This window comes from Egretta garzetta, unplaced genomic scaffold, assembly GCF_000687185.1.
Source record: "Egretta garzetta isolate BGI_Z169 unplaced genomic scaffold, ASM68718v1 scaffold797, whole genome shotgun sequence".
Lineage (NCBI taxonomy): Eukaryota > Metazoa > Chordata > Aves > Pelecaniformes > Ardeidae > Egretta > Egretta garzetta.
The window spans coordinates 509,963-530,564 of NW_009260172.1; the positions used below are offsets into that span (position 1 = coordinate 509,963).

Genomic DNA, 20,602 nt, shown 5'->3' on the forward strand with positions numbered 1-20,602 from the left:
AGCTCTTGAAAAGGGATTTGCTGTTATTGTACAAATGACACTCGAGAGGAAAGAAGAGCGATTCTAAAGACATCTTGCATGAAAATGGTGTCGTTTCCTGTTCAAGCAGCTAGAGACAGAGCAAGGCTGTGCCTGTACACGTGCGTGCAGCGAGCCTCAGAGACTCTGAAGGAGTACCCAGAAGTTGGGTCACAAGTTCAAGGTGACAGCAATGAGGAGCAGCTGCTGGCCACGCACCCTTCAGCAGCAGGTGTATCCAGGCCCCAGAGGTTTAAGTCAGCTCTGCTGGTGACCAACAGCCTTACAAGACCATCTGTCTGGGCACAAAATGCACACAGCCTTCCCAGTGTTGCTGCCCAGATCCTCACCATACACAGACAATACAGGGCTTGTTATGGATTAGCTAATGAGCAACTGCTTAAACCAATAGAGCGCCCTAGTTCTCTTGTGCTCGTTATCTGGATCCTACGTGAGTGAGAGTACTGCCTCTTCTTTTAGCTGTAATATTGCATTTTTTCTGATCAAGCAGCTTTCCTTCACTGTGGGGCACCACTTAATATAACCTGGAGAGGTTACATTGCCTTGTACTGGTTTTGCTTAACAGATGTACAGGGATACTTTATTAAAGTTTTGTTAAGTTATATTTCATACATGCCTTCCAGCAATAAGGCATGCCTTTGACAGATACTTTAAAAGAGAGTTCATGTGATAGGTTTTGCTTACTTGCACTGCAGAAATAAGAAAGCTCCTTTTTTGCTACGCCAGGTCTCCATGCAATCTCCATATTGACACATATCAGCTCCTTCTAGGTATATGCAGCCCCTTGCTTGAGAAATGCTATCACCCTTCTCTACCCAGTGTCTGACTAATCAACAGAATTAAGACATTCTGAGGAAGCACTCCTTGTGTTTATCTTGAAGTTTGCTCTTCCTGTTTCAGACCCGAGAAAGGGCCTCTGTGTCCATCAGTCTAAAAAACTTACTCGTGTCAAAGACACACATAGAACACAAACAATTTTGAAAAAAACTTGCAGATATTCACAGTGGAAAGCAATATTCTGTCACCACCTAATGCTCACTTGTAAAATTATAGTATGTCTAATGTAGAACCCTCCTCTCATTGATACAAAACAGATACACACACAGAGAACATTCCTTGGGACTACTTTTACAAATACATCCCTTACAGTTTTGTCTGGTACAATTTTAAAAGTCCCCAAGAACAGCATTTCCATTCTAACTCCTTACAGAAGAGAGATCCCTCAGCACCGAGCACCATGCTGTCATGAAGCTTCTGCTGATATCCATCCTATATTCCTTCTTTCTCTCCCATTAATCCTAGTCATGCTCACATGTTCTGCATAAAATCCCTCTCTCTCCTAAATGTTAACACCCTTCAAATATTTTTAGACTGTTATTATGTGTCCCCCCACCCTCCACCTTTCAGTCATCGCTTAGCCAAGCTATGTATATTTAGCTACTTTAATCTTTCCTCCTAAATCAGTCCCTTCAACTCCCAGAGCTCAGTGCTAAGTCTGGTATGCTTGTTGCTCTTCTCAGAACTCACTCCATGTTTTTGAGATCCTTCTGGCAATGTGTTTGCAAAAACCTGTCCAGAAGAGAGCTTTACATGTACTTGTTTTAAAGAAAAAGAGAACCCCAAGCCAGTGGACATTATTAATTTTCATTTTCCATGTCTGATTTTTTCCCAGATTTTGAATTCAATCTGAAATTTTGAATGTAAATGAATGTTTTATATATTTAAGAGTAGATTAGCAACTGGAAATATTTGGATGCAATTGTGAAAGTACGCAGGTTTTTTTAAAAAATGTAAAAAAAAAACCACTAAGGCTTTTTTACTAAACTTTTCAGAAAACAACTAGAAATGTGTAAAGTTATGCAGAAGCACAGCAAAAGTAAAACAATGACTTGCAACAAGGGAAAAGGCTGACAAATGCAATTGGAACAGTCTCTCAGGTATGAGGCAGACGAGTAGATACAGCTACAAAGCATAAAGCTGGGTTACTAAACTAGAAATCAGTTAAACTGGCTGTGTTATTTACAATGCAAAAAAATCAGAACAAGTGCCTTGCTGACAATATACCACTACAAATCAACTCTACCTTGGAGAATTACTAAAGTTTGAAATTCAGAAATTATAAAGTCAGAGGAAGAGCCAAAAGGGTAATGTTGCTAATGAAGGAAGTTACTTGAACATGACGAAATCTATGTGGCTGCAGACATGCACAGTGAGAAAAACATAATCCTACACAGCAGGCTTGGTTGTAAGGCTAACAGATAAAAATGGGACTACAAAGCTGCTAAAAATCAAAAGGGACAGGAAAAAGTATGTGCCCTTTGTTGAAACAAGAAAATAAAGCCCCCCCCAAAAGTAGTCACAATAATTTTGATAGCATGAAGCACACAATAAAACTGCTAATATATTTCTCTTCAGCACTAAATATGGTAAGGAAAGACAGCACCACAGCCAGTACTATTAACTCTATTAACTGCAACAGCAAGAAGTTTCCTGGTTGGTTGGCATTTCAAAAGTGATAAACATCTCAATATTCAGGAAATACTCATGGGAAAATATTTCTTTTTATGTTTGCATGGAGAAAACACCAGGTAAACTGACATACAGTTTAATGTGAAGAACCCTAAACTCATCTTACAAAGGAGATGGAAGAAAAACTTGACAAATTCCAGCAAACATTTAACCTGTTCCAAAGGTCTCCAGAAATCTGGCTTCATCTAGTCAACAACAAAGAACTAAAACTGCACAAAAGTGAAATTGAAAAGTGACTCAGTGAAACAAAATCTTGTTATGGAGCAATTCCAAAACCATCACCCCTACCACCAGGAGAAGGAGAGGGGGGAGAAGTCTGCATCCTGACTGACTGTTCACAAATGTTAGTTTCCTCTGTCTTCTAGTGTTTAAAATGGGCGATTCAATTTTGTTACCAAAACTGGGGGATAAAAGGCTGTTCTGCGGTTCACTAGGTCACAATAATGGAAGGGATAGGAACTGCAGATGTATCACAGCTGAAATCCAAATTTTGCAATTACCTGGGCCAGCCAGTTCAGGGTAAACTGAACACATTCTCAGTATGTTCCATTTGCTTTGACTGAAACATCGTCAGGTGAGATGCTAAACTAGATGTAGAAGAAAGCATCTGAAGACTGACACCTTGAAGGTTTTCATATTTGCAATAGCTGCCATGCTTCTCCCTCCCCTCAAGGAGAAGTGGCATATGTTTTGTGCTTCTTCGGGGTTATTTGTTTACTTTTCAGTTTTACTTTCAGTGACTTTTGGAGTTTGGGGAAAACATTAACAGATAACATATCCCTTTGAGGTAAAGGCAATATCCTGCAAATTTACCTAGTCACTTCAGGTGTGGGAGCAGACCACCCATGTTCTCAGCATCAGACCAACCTTTTATGCCAGTTTAATCCACGTTGCAAACTCAAGCCTTTGCAGCTCACTGCATGCTCCAGGTTTTAATGGGTAACATGGTTAACTAACCTTCTAGCATTCAGTCTCTGAGCTTGGGACATCCTTAAGTATTTCCTATCAGTCGTATCAGGGCTTTGACTCAGAAACAGATCCTGGTGACTGCCCCACCCTGCTCAGCACAGAAATGGCTGATCTGTTTGTAAACCACCTGCTAAACTACTGCCTCCTACAGAACTGCAGTCTAACAAACAGCTGCCAATTCTAGCCCCTCTTACAAAAAAAGTGCTCCAAGCCAGATGTGCGTGCAGTGGAAGGGAACACTGGACAGCTAAGGCAGTAGCTCAGTTCTTCCAAGCTCTTCCTTCTTCACTTCACAAGGCCCCAGCAGTGTTTTGTCAAAACAAATATCACTTTGCTAGTTACTATTTTTTATTTCTCTGTCCTTAGTAGTGTTGGGAGACCTGCTCTATTTAGCGTCTCCATGCAAATCACACAAACGTACTAAGCCTTTTCCCTCTCCTCTAGACCAGTACTGAAGATGCCAGCAGACAATGACTCTAACACTGAATTCTATGATTGCTTATTTGGTACAAATGCTACAGATATTATTTCTCCCATGGAACAACACAGTTGGAAAATGTAAGAGCCAGATTTGTAATACGGTACCCTCATAGTATTCTAGCAGGCAACACTTATAAAAATTACCCTGCAGGACCTTAGGTGGTACCAGAAGGCACCAGATCAGTAAGTTAATGGTGCCCAGGACTTGCTGTTTCTGATGTCAACACAGTGATTAGGACAAAAGATAGCATCCCATATCAGAGAAGACAGCTTTTCGTGCCTTCAGCAGGTGGTAAGCAGAGACTGCTGGAGGACAGTGAGGGCTTGTACCCAGAACAGTGCTGTGCTATGAGCTTATTCAGCCAGGATGCTGCCTCCAGTAACGGAACATATCTAGGAGGGAAAAAGATAATGAAAGAAAAGGCTGCAGCAAAGGCATCAAAGACACATATCGTTGATGTACAGAGAAGAGCTTGGCTGAATTCCAGGTGAAGTAGGAATCATCTCCACTCGGCAATCAACAGAGTGTCATTGTAAGAGCTGCAAGCAGCAAGCAGACTTGGAAGAGGCTAGGGAGCATGAGACCTGTGTATAGGCTGAAACACACCTTTCACTGCAATTTTAAATGTATTCAAATAAACCAGTGCAAGTTTTTCACACGGGCTTGGCACACTTGAGCTCATTTAACATGTTAGCTGGTAAAAACTACTAACTTTAAACTGGTAAAGGGTTCCTCACAACAGGTGAGAAGTGTATAAATTGTACACAGAAGAGATCCTAGGACCTGGAACATCATTCCCAAAAGAGTATTAACCACACGAGCCTCAGTGGGAAACAGTGAAATGGTTCCCATTTTGTCAGGGGAAGGGGCATATACAGCTCTCCATAATGCCTTGCCCCTTGGTTCAATGAGTTCTGGGCAAGTCGGTCACGGGATGGCTGAACAACTGTCCCTTGGAGGCAGGGCCGGCTCCACATACAGCTTGTCCTGTTCTGTGAGCTGGCTCATAAGCGGTGAAGATGAAATCAGGGAGTATATTTATTCTCCCTGCCCGGTCATATCTTTCTATAGATCCCAGGCTGGGCCCCACTTCCTTGGCGTCGGTCCTGGAGGCTAGTAAGCAAAGGAGGGCATAAATCAGTGCCTTGGGTGCTGTCAGGAGCACATCGAACCAACCATCCTTGCTGGGAACAGGTGCACTGAAGGCAAGCAGGGACACTGTCCCCTGTGGAGTAGAGGGGGAGGGCCTGTAGAAAAGCTGTTCACTTCTTCTCCCAGAGCCCAGCCTAAACTTTTCACCCTACAAGTGCATTATTTACCTTCTGCAGCTCACCAGGTAACTAGGGACTGTCCACTAAACACCAGTCCATGCTAGGCCAGGCCCCAGCTAAATCTCGTTGGTTTCTGTAGTCCATTTACTTCATTTTTACTTTTGCTCTCACTCTTACTTCTTTTCTGGTCCATTTCGCCCTCTGCTCTGACACATCCACACCAAAGCTGAAGTATTTTGGGGACTATGCAGAATGATTAGTAGATGAAGACAGACTTTAAACACAACTGTAATTTTTTCACCAGTGATTTTAAAAGTCACCTGTCATGAAAACCAGTGCAGACTTAGGATGGCATGGAGCACATCACTAATCTATGCTTAATAACCATGGGGTGGATTTTCAAGTAATATTTTAACTTGAATAATATTTTAAGCAAGCATTGCTTCTGGAATAAGCAGTCCTATCCTCGTCTCAACCATGGCTGCTCATTCCCACTCTCATCATCCCTTCTCTAAGTACCAGCACAAGCAGCTGTGCAGTGAAACAAATCGGGGGGCATACCCAAATTAAAGTTCACTTTTTTCCCCTTGCTGGCTGTGTTAGTTTTAAGTTGGATCAGTTCCCTGGTTGGTTCCATAGCACAACCACAAAAATATCTGTGCCAGCAGAGAGCAGGAATTGATGTCTACATCAGAATATAGACACTTGCTGAGCGTCGGGGTGAATGGCCTTACTCAACATACATTGCTCTGTACGGATACAATGATGTATGCACCCAGTAAAACCATCCATTGCAGATAAGGCCATGTAAACACAACCCCACCCACGCCTCCATAGTGAGAGCAATCCATTCCCTAGCTCAGGGAACAATGGCCCAATGGGTAGACAGAAACCTGCAGAATGATTTGTGAAGTGCTCCACGTGAAGCTTCAGGGCATGGTGCTCCCATGATGGGGCCTGCAAAGACACACAGATTCCAATGTAAAGGAAAAAAAGCAAGAACTGACTGACTAGGAAGAGGGCTGTCTTCCGTAAGATCCTTGCCAGTGCTTTGAGAAACAGTTTTAACACTTCAGGACTTTTAAACAAATACTGTGCACTCTCAGCCTTTGCTTTGCTCTTTTAGTCACAGAAGTACCATGTGGCTTCTTCCAATACTGAGCTAGAGAATCCAGCCCAGACCAGCTTTTTTTTGTGGGCAATAATCAAGAGAGAAATTTTAACTGTGGAATAGGTCAAAAATCGGATTCAAAATCATGTCTACCACCTAAGAAGTTGACCTCTGCTGCAGCTGCAAGTCAGTGCTTCTCTGCATTCAGGGCTGGGCATCTAGCCAGCTAGCTGAGAAGAGTCCATAGGTGAAAGATATTCATGGAGGGCTGTAAGGCAAACTACAGTGAAAGGGAGCAGCCAGAGAGGTCTTCTTAAGATCTCAAAAGTGTAGCTAGTTAACAAACTGTAGGCATTTGCACCAGCAGAGCCATTCAGGGGTTCAAGGGGCTGAACTTCTGCCCTTTAGCACCAGAGAGGCAGACCTGTTAGAATGTTGGAGACCGCATCAAGAGATACTATAAAAGACAGACTTTGTCACACATGAAGCCATTATATGGTATCTGTATCCAAAGATTAGTTCAGTAGCATGGCCAGCTCTAGGATCTACCTTACTGATATTCCCCTGAAAAAAGACATCTATAATTCTTTCTGCTCTGTGTGCATGGAGTGTTAAAATTTTCACTGATTTTCCTAAATACAACTTGAAGCGACCAACTGCATCAACTCGGGATCACCTGAGAGAAGAGTTCATTCAGATCATCATTTGGTACAAGGCAAGTGTCCTGCACAGGGCAGGCTGCCTGGAGCGTTGTGATGTGCCCCCTTTCTTTCTCCTTACCATACATCTTGCCTTCGTCTGACAAGATAATCTTTCGCCGTCCACATGGTGGGTAAATGGCTAGCGCTTCCTGGAAGCTCTGCTCAATGTCCGGACTCCACACACCCTCAGCGTCATTGTCAATGGGTTTGTCCAAGGCCTCGCTGCCCCCCGAGTCGTTGCTCCCCTCAGGGGAGGTGGGAGAACTCCACTCGTTGGAGGTAATGGTGCCAGCTAGGAACTCCAAAGTGCCACACGGAGAAGCAAACTCAGAACCTGTGATGAGAAATATATCACATCTGTCAGTTAGAAATCCTTCTCTCTAGGAAAATGAGATTAACTAAAGAAAAAAAAAATAAAAACCTCACTGAGGAGGGTTTTTAACTTCAAGTTTACCTTAAATGGCAACTCAACCACATGCTTGATTTCTATTAATACTGAGATGAAAACCTTTTCTACAAATCATTCTGATAGAACAGCCAGCTCCTGTATCTCATTAACTCTCTACCACTTCCCAATTCTGAGACACATCTTCTTGCCCATGTCTTTGTCTTCTAATTTCCTTCTCCTTCTGCTGTCATTATCTGTGTAACCGTTAACTTTCTGAAGCACGTGTACAGGGATTCAGTCTGTGGGAAAGACTACACAAAATAAAGCAGTGATGAATTACCTAGTCATCACTGAGCACCGGGGGTTGAAATTTTCTTAGATACTGTTTCACTGGATCAGAGTGTCATTTTTAACACTGACATTTCTTCTTCTCAAGGATCAGCTGCACTTCTAAAAAGCAATTCCTGGAGCTGGCCAGTTCAATGCAATGTCTCCCAAATCTCAGCACTACCCTGGCAGGAGCAGAAGGGTAAATCCATGAGTAAAAGGATAAAGGCACTAGGCTGCAGGTTGAGAACCCTAGGTGCTTAGCCTGGTTCTACTGCTCATCTTCAAAACGACTTTGGGCAAATGCCTTCAGTTCTCTGTGCCTCTCTGCCCCCTCATTCTTTACCAGTCACAGGCCATTAGATTTGCCACTGGGCAGGAGCAGAAACTGGTTTCTCATTGAACCTAAGCAGGCAGCTGCTAGCTCTTGAAAACAACAATAAATCACAGTCCGCTTACAAACACCTACGGTAGAGGCTGAAGTCATTGAGTGGAGCTGCTGAAACACTGGTTCAGAAAGCAACTTCAGACCATGCAGATGCTTCCAATCAACCATATAGAAGACAAATGGCTTCTAAAGACACAGGTCATTCCCCTGCCTTAATCCCAAAGCTGTTTGTTTACCTTTTTAGTAGCTTTGTTATCTGGGCTACAAAGAACATTCACAAGCCACCATTTGAGAATCCAGTTAAAGGAGAGAGTTCAAAACTTCTCTGCATATCACCACATTGAGCTGGGTAGCAAGAAAATCAAAACAAGGTGCTTTTTTTGCAAGAGCAACAGAATCATCAAACCTGTACTGAACAAGAGTAAGGCTCTGACATGCCAAGTCAGACTAGCTCAAGAAATACTACAGTGATAATGTAAAGGAAGACAGAGGAGAAATTTGGGCATGGCCTATGTCAAAAACTAGCTAGAACAAAATTTGTGCAGTTATGCCATGCCCTTGTCGGTAAATAGGCAAAGCAGGTCCATTCACTCAAGTTCAGAAGTTCAAAAATTCAGGGCTCATGGCTCCAGAAGCTTTTCTGACATCAACTTAAAAAAGCATTACATCATACACTCCTCTTTAAGTCTCTCTTTGGTTTCTTACCTCTTTGGATTTCATGTTTAAAAAATGATAAGACTGTAATGACTAGATTTTGTATTAATGTTTTTAATAAAAGCTGAAATTCTTAAGAATTTTATCATTTCAAAAGATGAAGTTGTAAAAAGAGTTGACAACACTGACTCTCAGAAGGTTTTGCTGCTCCTTAATGACTTTAGACAGCAGCAGATACGTATTTTACATCTCCATAACCCACCAAAAGCTCAGGAAACAAAGGAGATGATACTGGGCATTTGAATAATTTCTAGACACAGTACACTTCTTACATCATGGTGCAGCATTTTAACAAGTCGTTCACATGGACATTTAGAAAACCCAGTATATGACTTATTTCCCGTGAAAATGTTTGGAACACATGAACACTGAAATGGCCTACCACTGTCCATCCACCCATTTTAGCTCCTGCATCAGATTATTTAAGTCCTCTTGACCCATACTATACGTTTTCAGAGCCCTAATAAACATGGGAAGAAAGGAAAAGAAAAAAAAAAAAGTGAGGTTAAGGGGCAGAAAGGGGAACTCATACTTGGCCTTTGCCACTGGGACAAACATCTCAAGCACACTGTGAATGGCACGAAAGCCAGCAACAGGACTTTAAGAAATCCTGAAATGAATGGTACCAGTTGCTTCCCTCACCAAGTATCTATCACCAATACATCCCCTTTCACTGGCAGATGTCCAGTAAAAAATTACATGGGTATTTAAGAGATTGTCCTGCTGGGGACTCAGTGTAGGGGAGTAAGCTTTCCACAGGGGGACTCTAACACAGAAACAAGCTCTTTGTTACAGCTGTTCTCCTTTTGATACTACCCCAAGCACCCCTACTCTCCGGAGACTGTCAAGACCCTCCGTATTTAATGCACAATAAATTTAATGCACCTACATTGAATCCAGTTAATTTCATCTCCCTAATGTCCACGGAGACACGGTTGAATACCTAGCAGATGATTTCAGCATGGCACGTTCTTATGTTGGAAACTAAGCAACTATATCTGAAGCTTAACCCCCTCCCCCCATCTAAACCCTAGGAGTTGTCGCCTGATCATTTCATGTTTTACAAGGCTTCACATCTGTGCCAAGCGCCTTGGGTGACAAAGGAAATGCTGGGTCCCTTCTGATCCAAGCTCCAGAATAAGTGCAGGAGAAAACATATGCTGTATTCACTTCAGTGTCAACTCCCAAGACTCTCCAAACACGAAAGAAAAGTTGCACCAGCTTTTGCAGATATCACTTGTATATTCAGGGAAGTCCACAAACCAAGAAACAGAACACGGGAGCCTTATCTCACATTGGTCTAAATCAAGCGTGATGTGGAACATAAAAGCAATGAGAGAAGAAATGACAGAAATCTGTAAGTGACTAGATACATTTGGGGGTTTTTTTTAATGTTTCTTACTTTCTGTGCCTTGAACAGCAATGTTAGTCCTGTCCCAAGCTACAGCTGGCTCAGCAGGCACTGAAATGTGCTATTGTGGCCGATCCCAACTTTTCTACACCCTGGGGCCTGATTCTGCTTTCCCTTCTTGTCACTAAAGCTATTCCTGATGGATGGTGAGAAAAGTGGAAATGTACTGACTACACAATCAAGGATGTTTAGCCACCTCCAGCTGAAACCTCAGTAATCACCCAGACACTAACACAAAGTAGCCTTCTTTTGGTAACTTCCAAAGAAATTCCATAGACTGAAATAACCATGAAAATCCCTTCATCTCTAGTACAGTAAGATGCCAAGGGCTTAAATGGCCTGCAATTTTTTCATAAATAGTGTTGCTTAAGTAGTAAGCTCCATGTACAGTCCCAGGCAATACTTAGCATTCAGAGGCAGTAAGGGAGTCCTGGTCAGGTGCTGTCTGTGGGTCTCTTCTTTGACTGAACACTTCAGACCACTGGTTTCCTACACTGGTTATCTTAATTCTGAATTCATTGATGGCCAAAGCAGTCATTTATTAAACCAAGCAAAACAAACTGTAGAGAAGTTGGGGGCTAAACTCTATGGTAAATGGCTTTATTAGTACAGCAAGTTGAAAAACTGCCAGTGGAATCACTTGCCATTGAAAAAGCAATCTGGTCAAAAATAGAGCATTTTTCAGAAACATGCTAATATTGAATATGTTATTTATTGGTGTCAATAATATTAATTTTTTTTTTTAAGTTCTGCTTGTGGAAGAGCTTGTAATCACAAAGCTTTTTTCTGATGTGGAGGGAGTTTAATTCTGAAATCACTCAACAGTCATCCCAGTTCCCAGGCATGCTTGGACAATTCTTCCCTCGGCACAGTCCTTAGGATCAGGAGTCAGAGGATGTTGTCCCATTCTTGTAACAGGAAGTTTTGCCAGAGGTCCTAGGCTCGGTGTTTGTTCTTTTCAGATTCCCTCAGTTTGAACTTAAGACTCCTCTTCTTGGCTTTTGTATTTCTAGTATCGTACCTTACAGCTGTTCTTGTTCTGATCCCCACTCTCATTTTACTGAGAGATGATGAACTACCTTTCTTTTGGGAGTCTGGCAGTCGATTCTCTCCCAGGACTGGACACAAGCCCCTCAAAGCACCTCCACCTCCTCACCGCAGTACCTCTACTCCCCTCTTATGTTTCCCTCTGTCCAAATACTGTTTCTTACTCACTCTTGGTCCCTGTTCTTTCTTTTCTTACCTCTTAATGAGTCACTCTCAAAGGCAGGCTTTGGGGTCAGAGGAAAGCAAAACCATGAAGAAAGCACAAAAATCTTTCAGCTCCAGCAACCTTGGTTTAATCGTTCTAATGCTGGTAATTTCAACACTAACTCTCTTTCCTTCCACACATGGTGTCTCATGCAGATTCAGAGATCCTGCAGGGCTAGGCAGCTGCCAAGAGCCCTTCAGCAAGGCCTCATTGACAGAGAGCACATCTTTAACAGTCTCTGCAGCCTGACACATCTGCTTTCTAATATCAATCCCTCAGTCATTACTGTTGGTAACAGCTCCCTCTTAAGTGTTTGTGGCAGCTGCTCAACACAAAATCATACTTTCCTGAGGATCTGAAAAATTGCAGCCAGCTGTCTCCAGTTGTTCGGTTTTCTTAGAGCTGCTCTGTCCAAAAGACTCCCCCCACCCCATGGCCACCCCCTTTCCCTGCTGGAATTGGCATCAAGCATGACACGTTCATGGGAGATGCCCCCATTCTCCCACTCCTCTCATGAGGAGTGCTTGCCAGCACAGCCCTGCAGAGCCTGGCAGTGTGGTTCCACCCCTGCCTCTGAGCAAGTTTTACCCAGGACATCCCTTTACCCATGGTCTAGTTTAATGGAACTGCAAGCTGTGGGGGCAGGGACTGCTTCCCATTACAGGTATCCCTTGATGTCATTGTAATGCAGATAAAAACAAACAATTCTGGTATTCACTACCTTGGTAAAACATGAGCCAAATACTGCTACTATAGAGGACCTGACTCACAACATTTTCATATCTGATCAGCAGTCAAACAGAATTTCAAAAAAGGAATAGTTCAGCCAGAAGAGAAGATGTCCTGCTGCTCAAACTATAACTTTAGAGTAGTTTATAACAATAAGAAAACCTGGAAACAGCAACAAACAGTCAGTTACTTCCATCCAGAACACACTAACAAATGGGCTTACACAATGCAGTCACAAAAGGAGATTTGGTTTAGGAAAGCAACAGTTTGGAATACTATGAAATCTATTGCACAAGGTACGACAGAAGATAGCATTCAAACTTACCAGAGGAAGAAGGCTGGGAAATTCTGTGGGACACTACAATAATAGCTCAGTTCCTCTGAAAGAGAAGAATGAGTGCAATCAGTAGATAAGTAGCTCCAAGGGGGTGCAACTCAAAGACTGCAGGAAAAAAAACGTACTGGAAAGGGAAGAGGTGGGAAAGCAGCTATTCAATGATAATTAAGGTCTGTTAAAGCTTGCAGGCAAAAGAGGACAGAAATCATGAATGCGTTTACAGAGTCTTTACAGAGCAAAATAAAGATGCAACTGTAGCAAGACCAGCTAGCACTGCACTATGTCTAGTAAGGTAACAGCACTTTTGCAGCACGAGCCAGCAACCAGTTGCTCAGGCTCCTCAGGAGCTGCACACCAGTCATTAAATCAACCTGGAGGCAGAGCCACTCATTTCAGCAGATCCAGTGACAGTGGAGATGGGTGGGAGCAGTCCACTGAGCCTTTTGAGGGGGCTCCACTCAAGCACTCTGTAAGAACTTCACCAACCAGGGAGAGTGGCTACCATCTCACCTTTTGCCCTGAGCCTCCTGCAATCCTTGAGCAATGCTGGCTATTCCCTCTGAATATCCCTATACAACCAGCACACCAGAGTAACGCTGCCTAATGCTGTGAATAAAACTAGCTAAGGTAAGTGTTACTTGCTGTAGGTGAAGCAAAAGCGCTTAACAGGCAGCAGCCCCAGGCAAAGACGAAAGAACTGAGATTTCCATCTGCATATTGTGCAAGGTAATACAATTATTACCTCTACAGGCTTCATTGTGAGATTTTTGTGTCCATCTCACCACTAAGACTGGTTTACAAAGGAACAAACACTAGTAGCCTCAGATCATGCCCAACATAAGCTTGGGCTCCAGCTGAATGCTTATCACAAAGCTGCTGCCTAGCACAAAATCAAGCTGGGTTTGCTTGCTACGCTGAAACTGCCTGAAGCAGCTGCTGTTCAAAAGGCACCTGACTTCCTCAGCAAAGCAAAACAACACTCTTAAATTACTGCAGTAGTTGAGCTCTGGCTGAAACAGAGAGAGGATGTAGTGTCCAGCACAGTGATATAAATCAAAACAAGGACAGAGGAGAGCTTCTATCAGTGCAGCCCTGGATAATACAGTCAAACAGGATGTGATGAGATAAGGCTGTGTGTGGCCTTGCACACCACCCAATCAGTTACGTTTGTGATAAAGGAAACAGAACACAGAGCCTTGCTGCCCCAAGGAGGGGAGAAAAAAAAAAAACCACAACCCAACAGCAACAAAACCCAAAGGCCAGTGCTGCTCCCACTACCACAGGGGTGGCCAACTTGGGGATTGATCCTGAGTCACAGGCAACCCCTGCACAGCTCCCACATACAGGCTCCATCAGAAGGCCACCAGCCTTGGACTAACAAAATCACTACTGTGTGATCTACATCTCAGCTGGGAGAGAAAAATGAACCAGCAAGCGCAGCAGAGATTGACACTGCCAGGTTGCCCTGGGATTGAGCCACACATTGGGCTGGCCCCAGCCCTCAAAGGAACAGTGTAATTCCTGGGGAGTCACCGTTATCTCCCACACAGGAACCTTTCCCAGAGCTCCCATTCTCCCTGACTTTCCAAGACATGTGGCATGTGTTTCACAGCTTCCCAAACAGATGAAGGTTGTGGCAGGGTGAAAATGGTTGGCCACCCTTGTGCTAGCAGCAGCGGTCACTGGGAGTCATTCTCCCAACAAGCACGGAGCTGGTTAGAAAGCAATGAGCCAGGAGGAAGTCCAATAATCATGCTTAGCATTTTCCCAGAGAGTATTATTCACTTAATTATTAAAGGATGGGGAACCTGAATAGCAGCCTAAAAAAGCTTTGCTCCTAAACCCACTGAAAGTCAGTTGTCCTGAAAATCTCACCATCAGTCTCAAAAGCCCACTTTTTACCTATGGAAAAAAACAGAGCAAAGACCTAAGTGAACCACTCAGTGACAAAATCAGACTGGGGGCAAAATCCAGACAAGAATTTCAAGACAAGAAAAGGTGAACTTTAAAAGTGATTTGCGATTGCAAGTGGTGTAACTTCAGAGGGGCTCATGTTTAACACTGTCTGGAAATTGGGTATCTTTTGAGTCTTTCCAGATGGGTAACACAAAATTGAGAGACTCCCAATACCCACTTTATGATATCCAAGTCAAGAATTCTTATTTCCTAATCCTGCCTCCTGTCCATGACATGTCTCCGCCTCTTGTCTAGGCCTCAAGGGTAGATGTCCCAAAAAACCTCACAACTGTGACATAGTTTGCTTCACATGACACTAATGGCAGAATTTCACAAGAACTCAGACAGGATACGGATGTTTGCAAATCACATCCAAAGCAGTGAAAGCATTTAGCTCCAAAACTGTAGCCAGTCTCCAAGAGAAGAAATATCTGAACCTGGGCTAGGAGACTTAAAGCAGAATAGGCAGAAGCACTGACCCCACAGCCCACAGACACAGTCAGTTAGATTTCTGCACCTGCGGTGCTTACAGGTGGTCTGTGTTGCGAGCATGAACTGCCCAACCAGGGCTAAACCATCAAGGTACTAAAGCACCAAGACAAAAGCAAACCACAAGCAGGCAGAACAGGTATATAAAATGGGACCTCAATTCAGTCAACCAAGTAAACATGTGCCTTGATTTTTGTAGTAGTTAGACGGGAGCTTAAAGGTGTTTGATATTTTTGACAAACCAATGTCTAAATGAAGGAAAGAACAACCGTGAAACACCTGCATCCTATGAATGAGCCCTGCTCAGGGCTACCAACCAAGTTGCACTCTCCTGGGGTGTTCAGAAACCACCCCAGCTCAGTTTTGGAGTATGCACTCCACCTGGAACATGCAGCAGGTGAGCACTCACTGCTTACAGCTAAGATGATCACTTTGTGAGGGCTGACACTGAGGAAAGGCCACCAGATTTGTTTTTCTGTAGATTTGCCTGTCTGAAATTTCCTAGCAGACAAATGGACGCCAGCCATTTTAGCCAGCTTCCAGTTCTCCTACCAGTTCAATACAAGAGGCAGTAGAGCCATCCTCAACTCAGAGTAGTGTAATCTTGAGCTCAGAACTCCTCTCTCAGTTGTGGCACAAACACAGCGTCATTTCCAAACTGCTCAACTTACAGGCTTTTCAGAGAAAGGCAGTGAAAATCATGAGAACCTGTAACTACAACCCCAACCCTCAAATGGGAATCACTAAGCAAAAAAAACCAAAACACACCAGAGAGAAAAGAAGTGACAAATACTGAAAAGCACAGGTTAAACTTGCCCCCAGATATTACAGGAAAGCACGAACCTTCTGATTTATGTCTTTGCCCTTCCAGACCCTTCTCGCCAGGAAGGTCAACAGGTTATATACCTTCTGCTGGATTAATCTACAGGAGAACAAGGGCAGCTAGCCAAGCAAAACTAGATTCTTAAAGGGACACAGCCAACCACAAACCTTGTCTCCAGTTTTTAAAACAGGTTCTTACAAATAAAACCTGTGACCAAGAACAGTAAAAAAAGATGCTGCTTCTCTATTTTTCAGTTTGCTTCCTGGGTGAACAGTGATTTACATTGTTTCCCCCGCACAGTTATTTTCTCCTGCTTGAGTAGATCCTTCACAAAGAAATGGGGGTGGGGAAATAAATAGGATTTTATTAATTTATTTTTAGAAAGATAAATCAAAGAGCAGTGAGTGTACTTGGAGAAAATCTTCCTATGCAAACCTTTCGTTTACACCTCTTTTTTTCTCTCTTCTTTTCAAGCAAAGAGAACCTCTCTAAATCCTGCTAGTCTGGTATCAGTGAGCTTTATTTCAAGGACCTGCTATGGAAAAGTATGATCAGGTAAGATAAACTTAAGACACATCAGCAAATCCTCCCTTTCCACTTCAGTATACCCATGCTCAGTGCTTTCTTCGACTTCTCCTTCAGTTAAAGCAGTTCTGGTTACAAGAGACTGGACTTTGCCTGGACATCTGTCATTAATGGTTACCATACTGTTTGAAGGGAGGCACTTTGAGGACTACACGAATTTATTTTCTGTTTGGCAATAGCAAAACAGATGCTTCAAAGGCTTCTATCCAGGCTCTGAAAGCCACTGGCACTCATGTCTCAGAAGTACAGCAAAGTAAAACACCTACCCTTTGGCAACTGTATTCTAACAAAGGTAAGAACAAGGTAATTACAAACCTAAAACGGAACAGAAAAACAGAGCCAATGACTCAGCCAGTGGCACCGGGAACTGGAAAGCCTGCCCCTCCCTAGCAGGAAAACGTCTAATTCATATGGTGTTAAAAACAAAGGAGAGTGACTGCATCATCTCCAGAAAAAGGAGGACCCCAGGGGCAGGAACAACAACAACTAAAAAAACCGACCCAAAAAAACCAAACAAAAAAACCCCAAGAACCCAAACCACCAACTCTAACCACCAAAGAACTCTTCCTAATCGTCCAGTCTCACATCTTGTAACGAGCTCCATGCATGCAAATCCCTGACTTTTTACAAGGCTCTACAAAGGAAGATGTTGGGCATTTATTTTGCATGGTGGTGGGCATAATGCAGGCGTTGGAGAGAGAGGAGCTACTGTAAATCTTGATAAACTTGATTGCTCTTCAGAGGACAGAACTGCCATGAAGTTATGGAATGAAAAAAATACGGTGCATGATGCAATAGGTTTAGATTTAGAATAGCATTTGTTACTCTCCAAGGAAATCATAGCTCAAAAATTACTTCAAATTGGCCTTGGAGAGTACTGCTCTTATTATTAGAAAATTGACTAATGCCTTCAAAACTAAGTGTAATGATATATACCGATGGAACCAACAGGTACAGGGAGCATCTGCTGGGTTGCTGCAGGGATCTTTGCCAGTCCAGATTTCTTTGGCATCTTAATTAGATATCTAAGATGCAATAAAGAGAATGTTAATGAAACTTGAGGGTGATACAGAATGAACTTTTATCAAGTGGACAGAAACAAAGGGATTCAGCCCAAAAACAAACGAAGCAAGAGGGACAAGTAAGACTACGCAGGAAAAGTAAAGCAAGGAAAATGAAGAATCAAGAATTAAAAAAGCAGAGATAAATCAAGGAAAAAGCCCTGCCAGAAGTAGGAGCTAAAGAGATACAAGGGTGAGAATGCTGAGCAAATGAGAGAGTTGCTTGCAAAGCAAATGCTTCTACAAAATGACCAATGTAACTTTTGTCTGCCTGTGCTCAGGTATCATTTCAGGCAACAAAGAGAGATAAATCACCTCCAACACTTGGAATACCAGATCTCATTCTGTAAGAGGAACACAGATAAATTGAAGAAAGCAAAGAACAGAGTATAAAAAACAATCATTAGGCCTAGAAGAATGGACATTGAAAAACATTAAAGGTTTAGTCTCATTAGTAGCTTGTAAGAACTTAGAAGGTGCAAATGCAGAGAGAGAATAAGCAATCATTTCACAGAAATACACACCATGGCAAAAACTGTTGCCGTAGAATAAGAAAACTTTTCTGATGTTAAAGTAGATTGGGCAATGGAAAAATTGCCCAAGAAAATTACTGGAAGATCCATTGCATAGCATTTACAGAAAAAAAACCCCAAACACAACAACATTGAATGAACAAAGGACAAATCTGAGCTATAGGGAAAGTATAATAGATCTTTAAAAAAAGGTAACACTGAATTTTTGCTTTCTTAAGATACAGTCATGGCCAGATAAGACAGAAAACCATTTCACTGTCATAGGAGCCACTGTAGATACGGTCCAATGAGCTACTGAAGGTGGGAAAAGATGCCAATGTTGCTAAGAAAATACCCCCATTCTTCCCCCACTGCCCACCCCCCTAGTCATCACACCCCCTTCTCCAGACAGACACACCAGCATTTGTGTGTCCATGTGATTAACTGGACTGCGGAACAGATGTGGCTAAAACCTAACTTGCTAAAAGACAGTGTTACTTTTCATCTGGATCAGCCCCCCCCAGCCCAGGTCGGTAAACAGCAGTGCCAATACCCATGCCAGTGACAACGGGAAGAGGTGTGACAAGCACAGAAACGGACAGTTTGAGGCTGTGTGGACAGGTTCCATCTACAGCAGCGCCAGCCTGAAGTCTTTGTGGACCCACCCCTTGCATTATGTTGTGACAGAACCAAGAGCTGAAAGATACCATCAGAAAGAGACACATAGCGCTACGGAAGGAAAGTCGTGAATGAGTATAATGTCATTCCAAAGAGAGATGCAAGCAGCATCCACTGGAAACTGTACTTTTCAGCAGCCTTCTCAAAACCCTACCTACTGTATTTGAGTTCTGTGAAACAAATGTCTGAGTAAGAAAATCAACAGCAAGTACAATTTTATTTTAAACGACAAGCAAGGTCCAGTGCCATGGAGCCCTTTTTCTCTTCAGAGCTTGGCAGTACTATTTTCATACCATTTTTCCCACAGATGTTCTGTAATACGCTGTAACATTACAACACTTATCACAGTAATAACCTGAAATACCCCAAAGCCATCAGCAAAATTAATTAAAAACATCCAAAAGACATAGCAGGAACCAAGACAGCGGAGAAATTCCTAACACCCATTCTCACGCACACTAATTGCTCCCAAGATACCTGAGAGAGGATACGGACGATGAGCTGATACTCCAGTTTAGAGATGATAAACTTTGTCGCATGCTCGAGTTTGAGGGAGCCATCCAGACCGGGATTTAGTAAAATCCCATGAGGTGACTGCACCCAGTGTCTGGCTGCCCTTCACTCTGCCAGCCCAAGTTCCAAGGAAAACCACAGAGTCCCTCGGCATCCAACAGCCCTAATAAAGAAGCCACTGTATTCGTTATAGCACGGATCCAGGCTCCTCTCTGTCGTGAGAAAAAGCTATCAAGACCAAAAGGCTTTCACTACACAGGTGATAGCACAGCAGCTTCAACCCGCCCCTAGCACTTGTTATATACCCAGTCTGCTTTCCCCTTCGTCCTGTTCCTCTTGCTCCTCCCCGTTACTCGGTGTGCCCTGTCCTACTGCCCACTTCTTTCTGCAGAAGAACAATAAAACCTCTTATTAAATCTACAGACAGATGGACAGACAGGTGAACGAGCGCTCCGCTCACTTTGTGCGCAGACAGTGCAATCAAGTCTAGGGGCAGCCGTTTCGGAGTTTCGGAGTAATAGGAAACAAGAAAAGAAAAAAAAAAAAAAGACAAACCCCAGATCTCCTTCCCTCCCACCCAGCTCCCTCATTTGAAAAGCATTTTGCGTTATTTGCAGAGGATTCACAGAATTCAACTCTTAAGGTTAGAAAGCAACACGAGGTTAAACAAAAACAAAACAAAAAAAAGGTCGGTTAGTTGTGGGTTTGTTTTTTATTTTTTTACTTATATATGACCATTCACCATAAAGTAATTTACAGAAGTCATTAAAATACGTTGAGTTACACTCCTTCCCCCTTCTACAAAAAAAGCCCCATCTTTGGCATCCCATGCAAGGAATCGTTTAAACGGAATTACCTACATAAGACAAAAGATTATTTGGGTAAGCTTTTTGTTTGGGTTTGGGGTTTTTTTTTTGTGGTTTTGTTGGGTTTTTTTAAATTTAAATCCTTTCCAGAGGCATGCCACCAAAAACTCAACTGTAGCTTCAGAATAACTGAAATAATACTCCCTCAGCTTTTGGTAAGTGCCCCGTAACTACCCACATGCCTTCTCACGGATGGGTTTGCTTTACGATTTCTTGTTGTTTTCCCCAAAACATTCACATTCCATAATTCACATTAAAATTTACTACAGAAAGTACTGCTCCTCCTCTCCACCCTCCCCAAGAACATCTCTGCGAACAGCACAGAACCCTGGGGTTTTTCCCACGAGAAGCGCTAGCGGTTTTCAGTCGGCACGACGAGCGACCGAGTTCCCCAAGTCCCAGCGCCGGCAGCCCCTTCCCGAGGCGGGGGGGCCTCCACCGAGGATGTTCCCATCGCTTCCTTTGTAGGCTT

At 43.0% G+C, this 20,602-nt stretch overlaps 1 protein-coding gene across 1 annotated transcript in view; it reads right to left on the bottom strand.

Annotated features, from left to right (window-relative positions):
• Positions 1 to 12,015, bottom strand: part of TEAD4 (TEA domain transcription factor 4) — a 48,317-nt gene extending 36,302 nt beyond the window's left edge. Inside the window, 2 exon segments of the mRNA XM_035897131.1 lie at positions 7,181 to 7,435; positions 11,925 to 12,015. Of these exon segments, the coding sequence (XP_035753024.1) occupies positions 7,181 to 7,435; positions 11,925 to 12,015 (346 nt within the window).
• Positions 12,016 to 20,602: the final 8,587 nt, after the last annotated feature.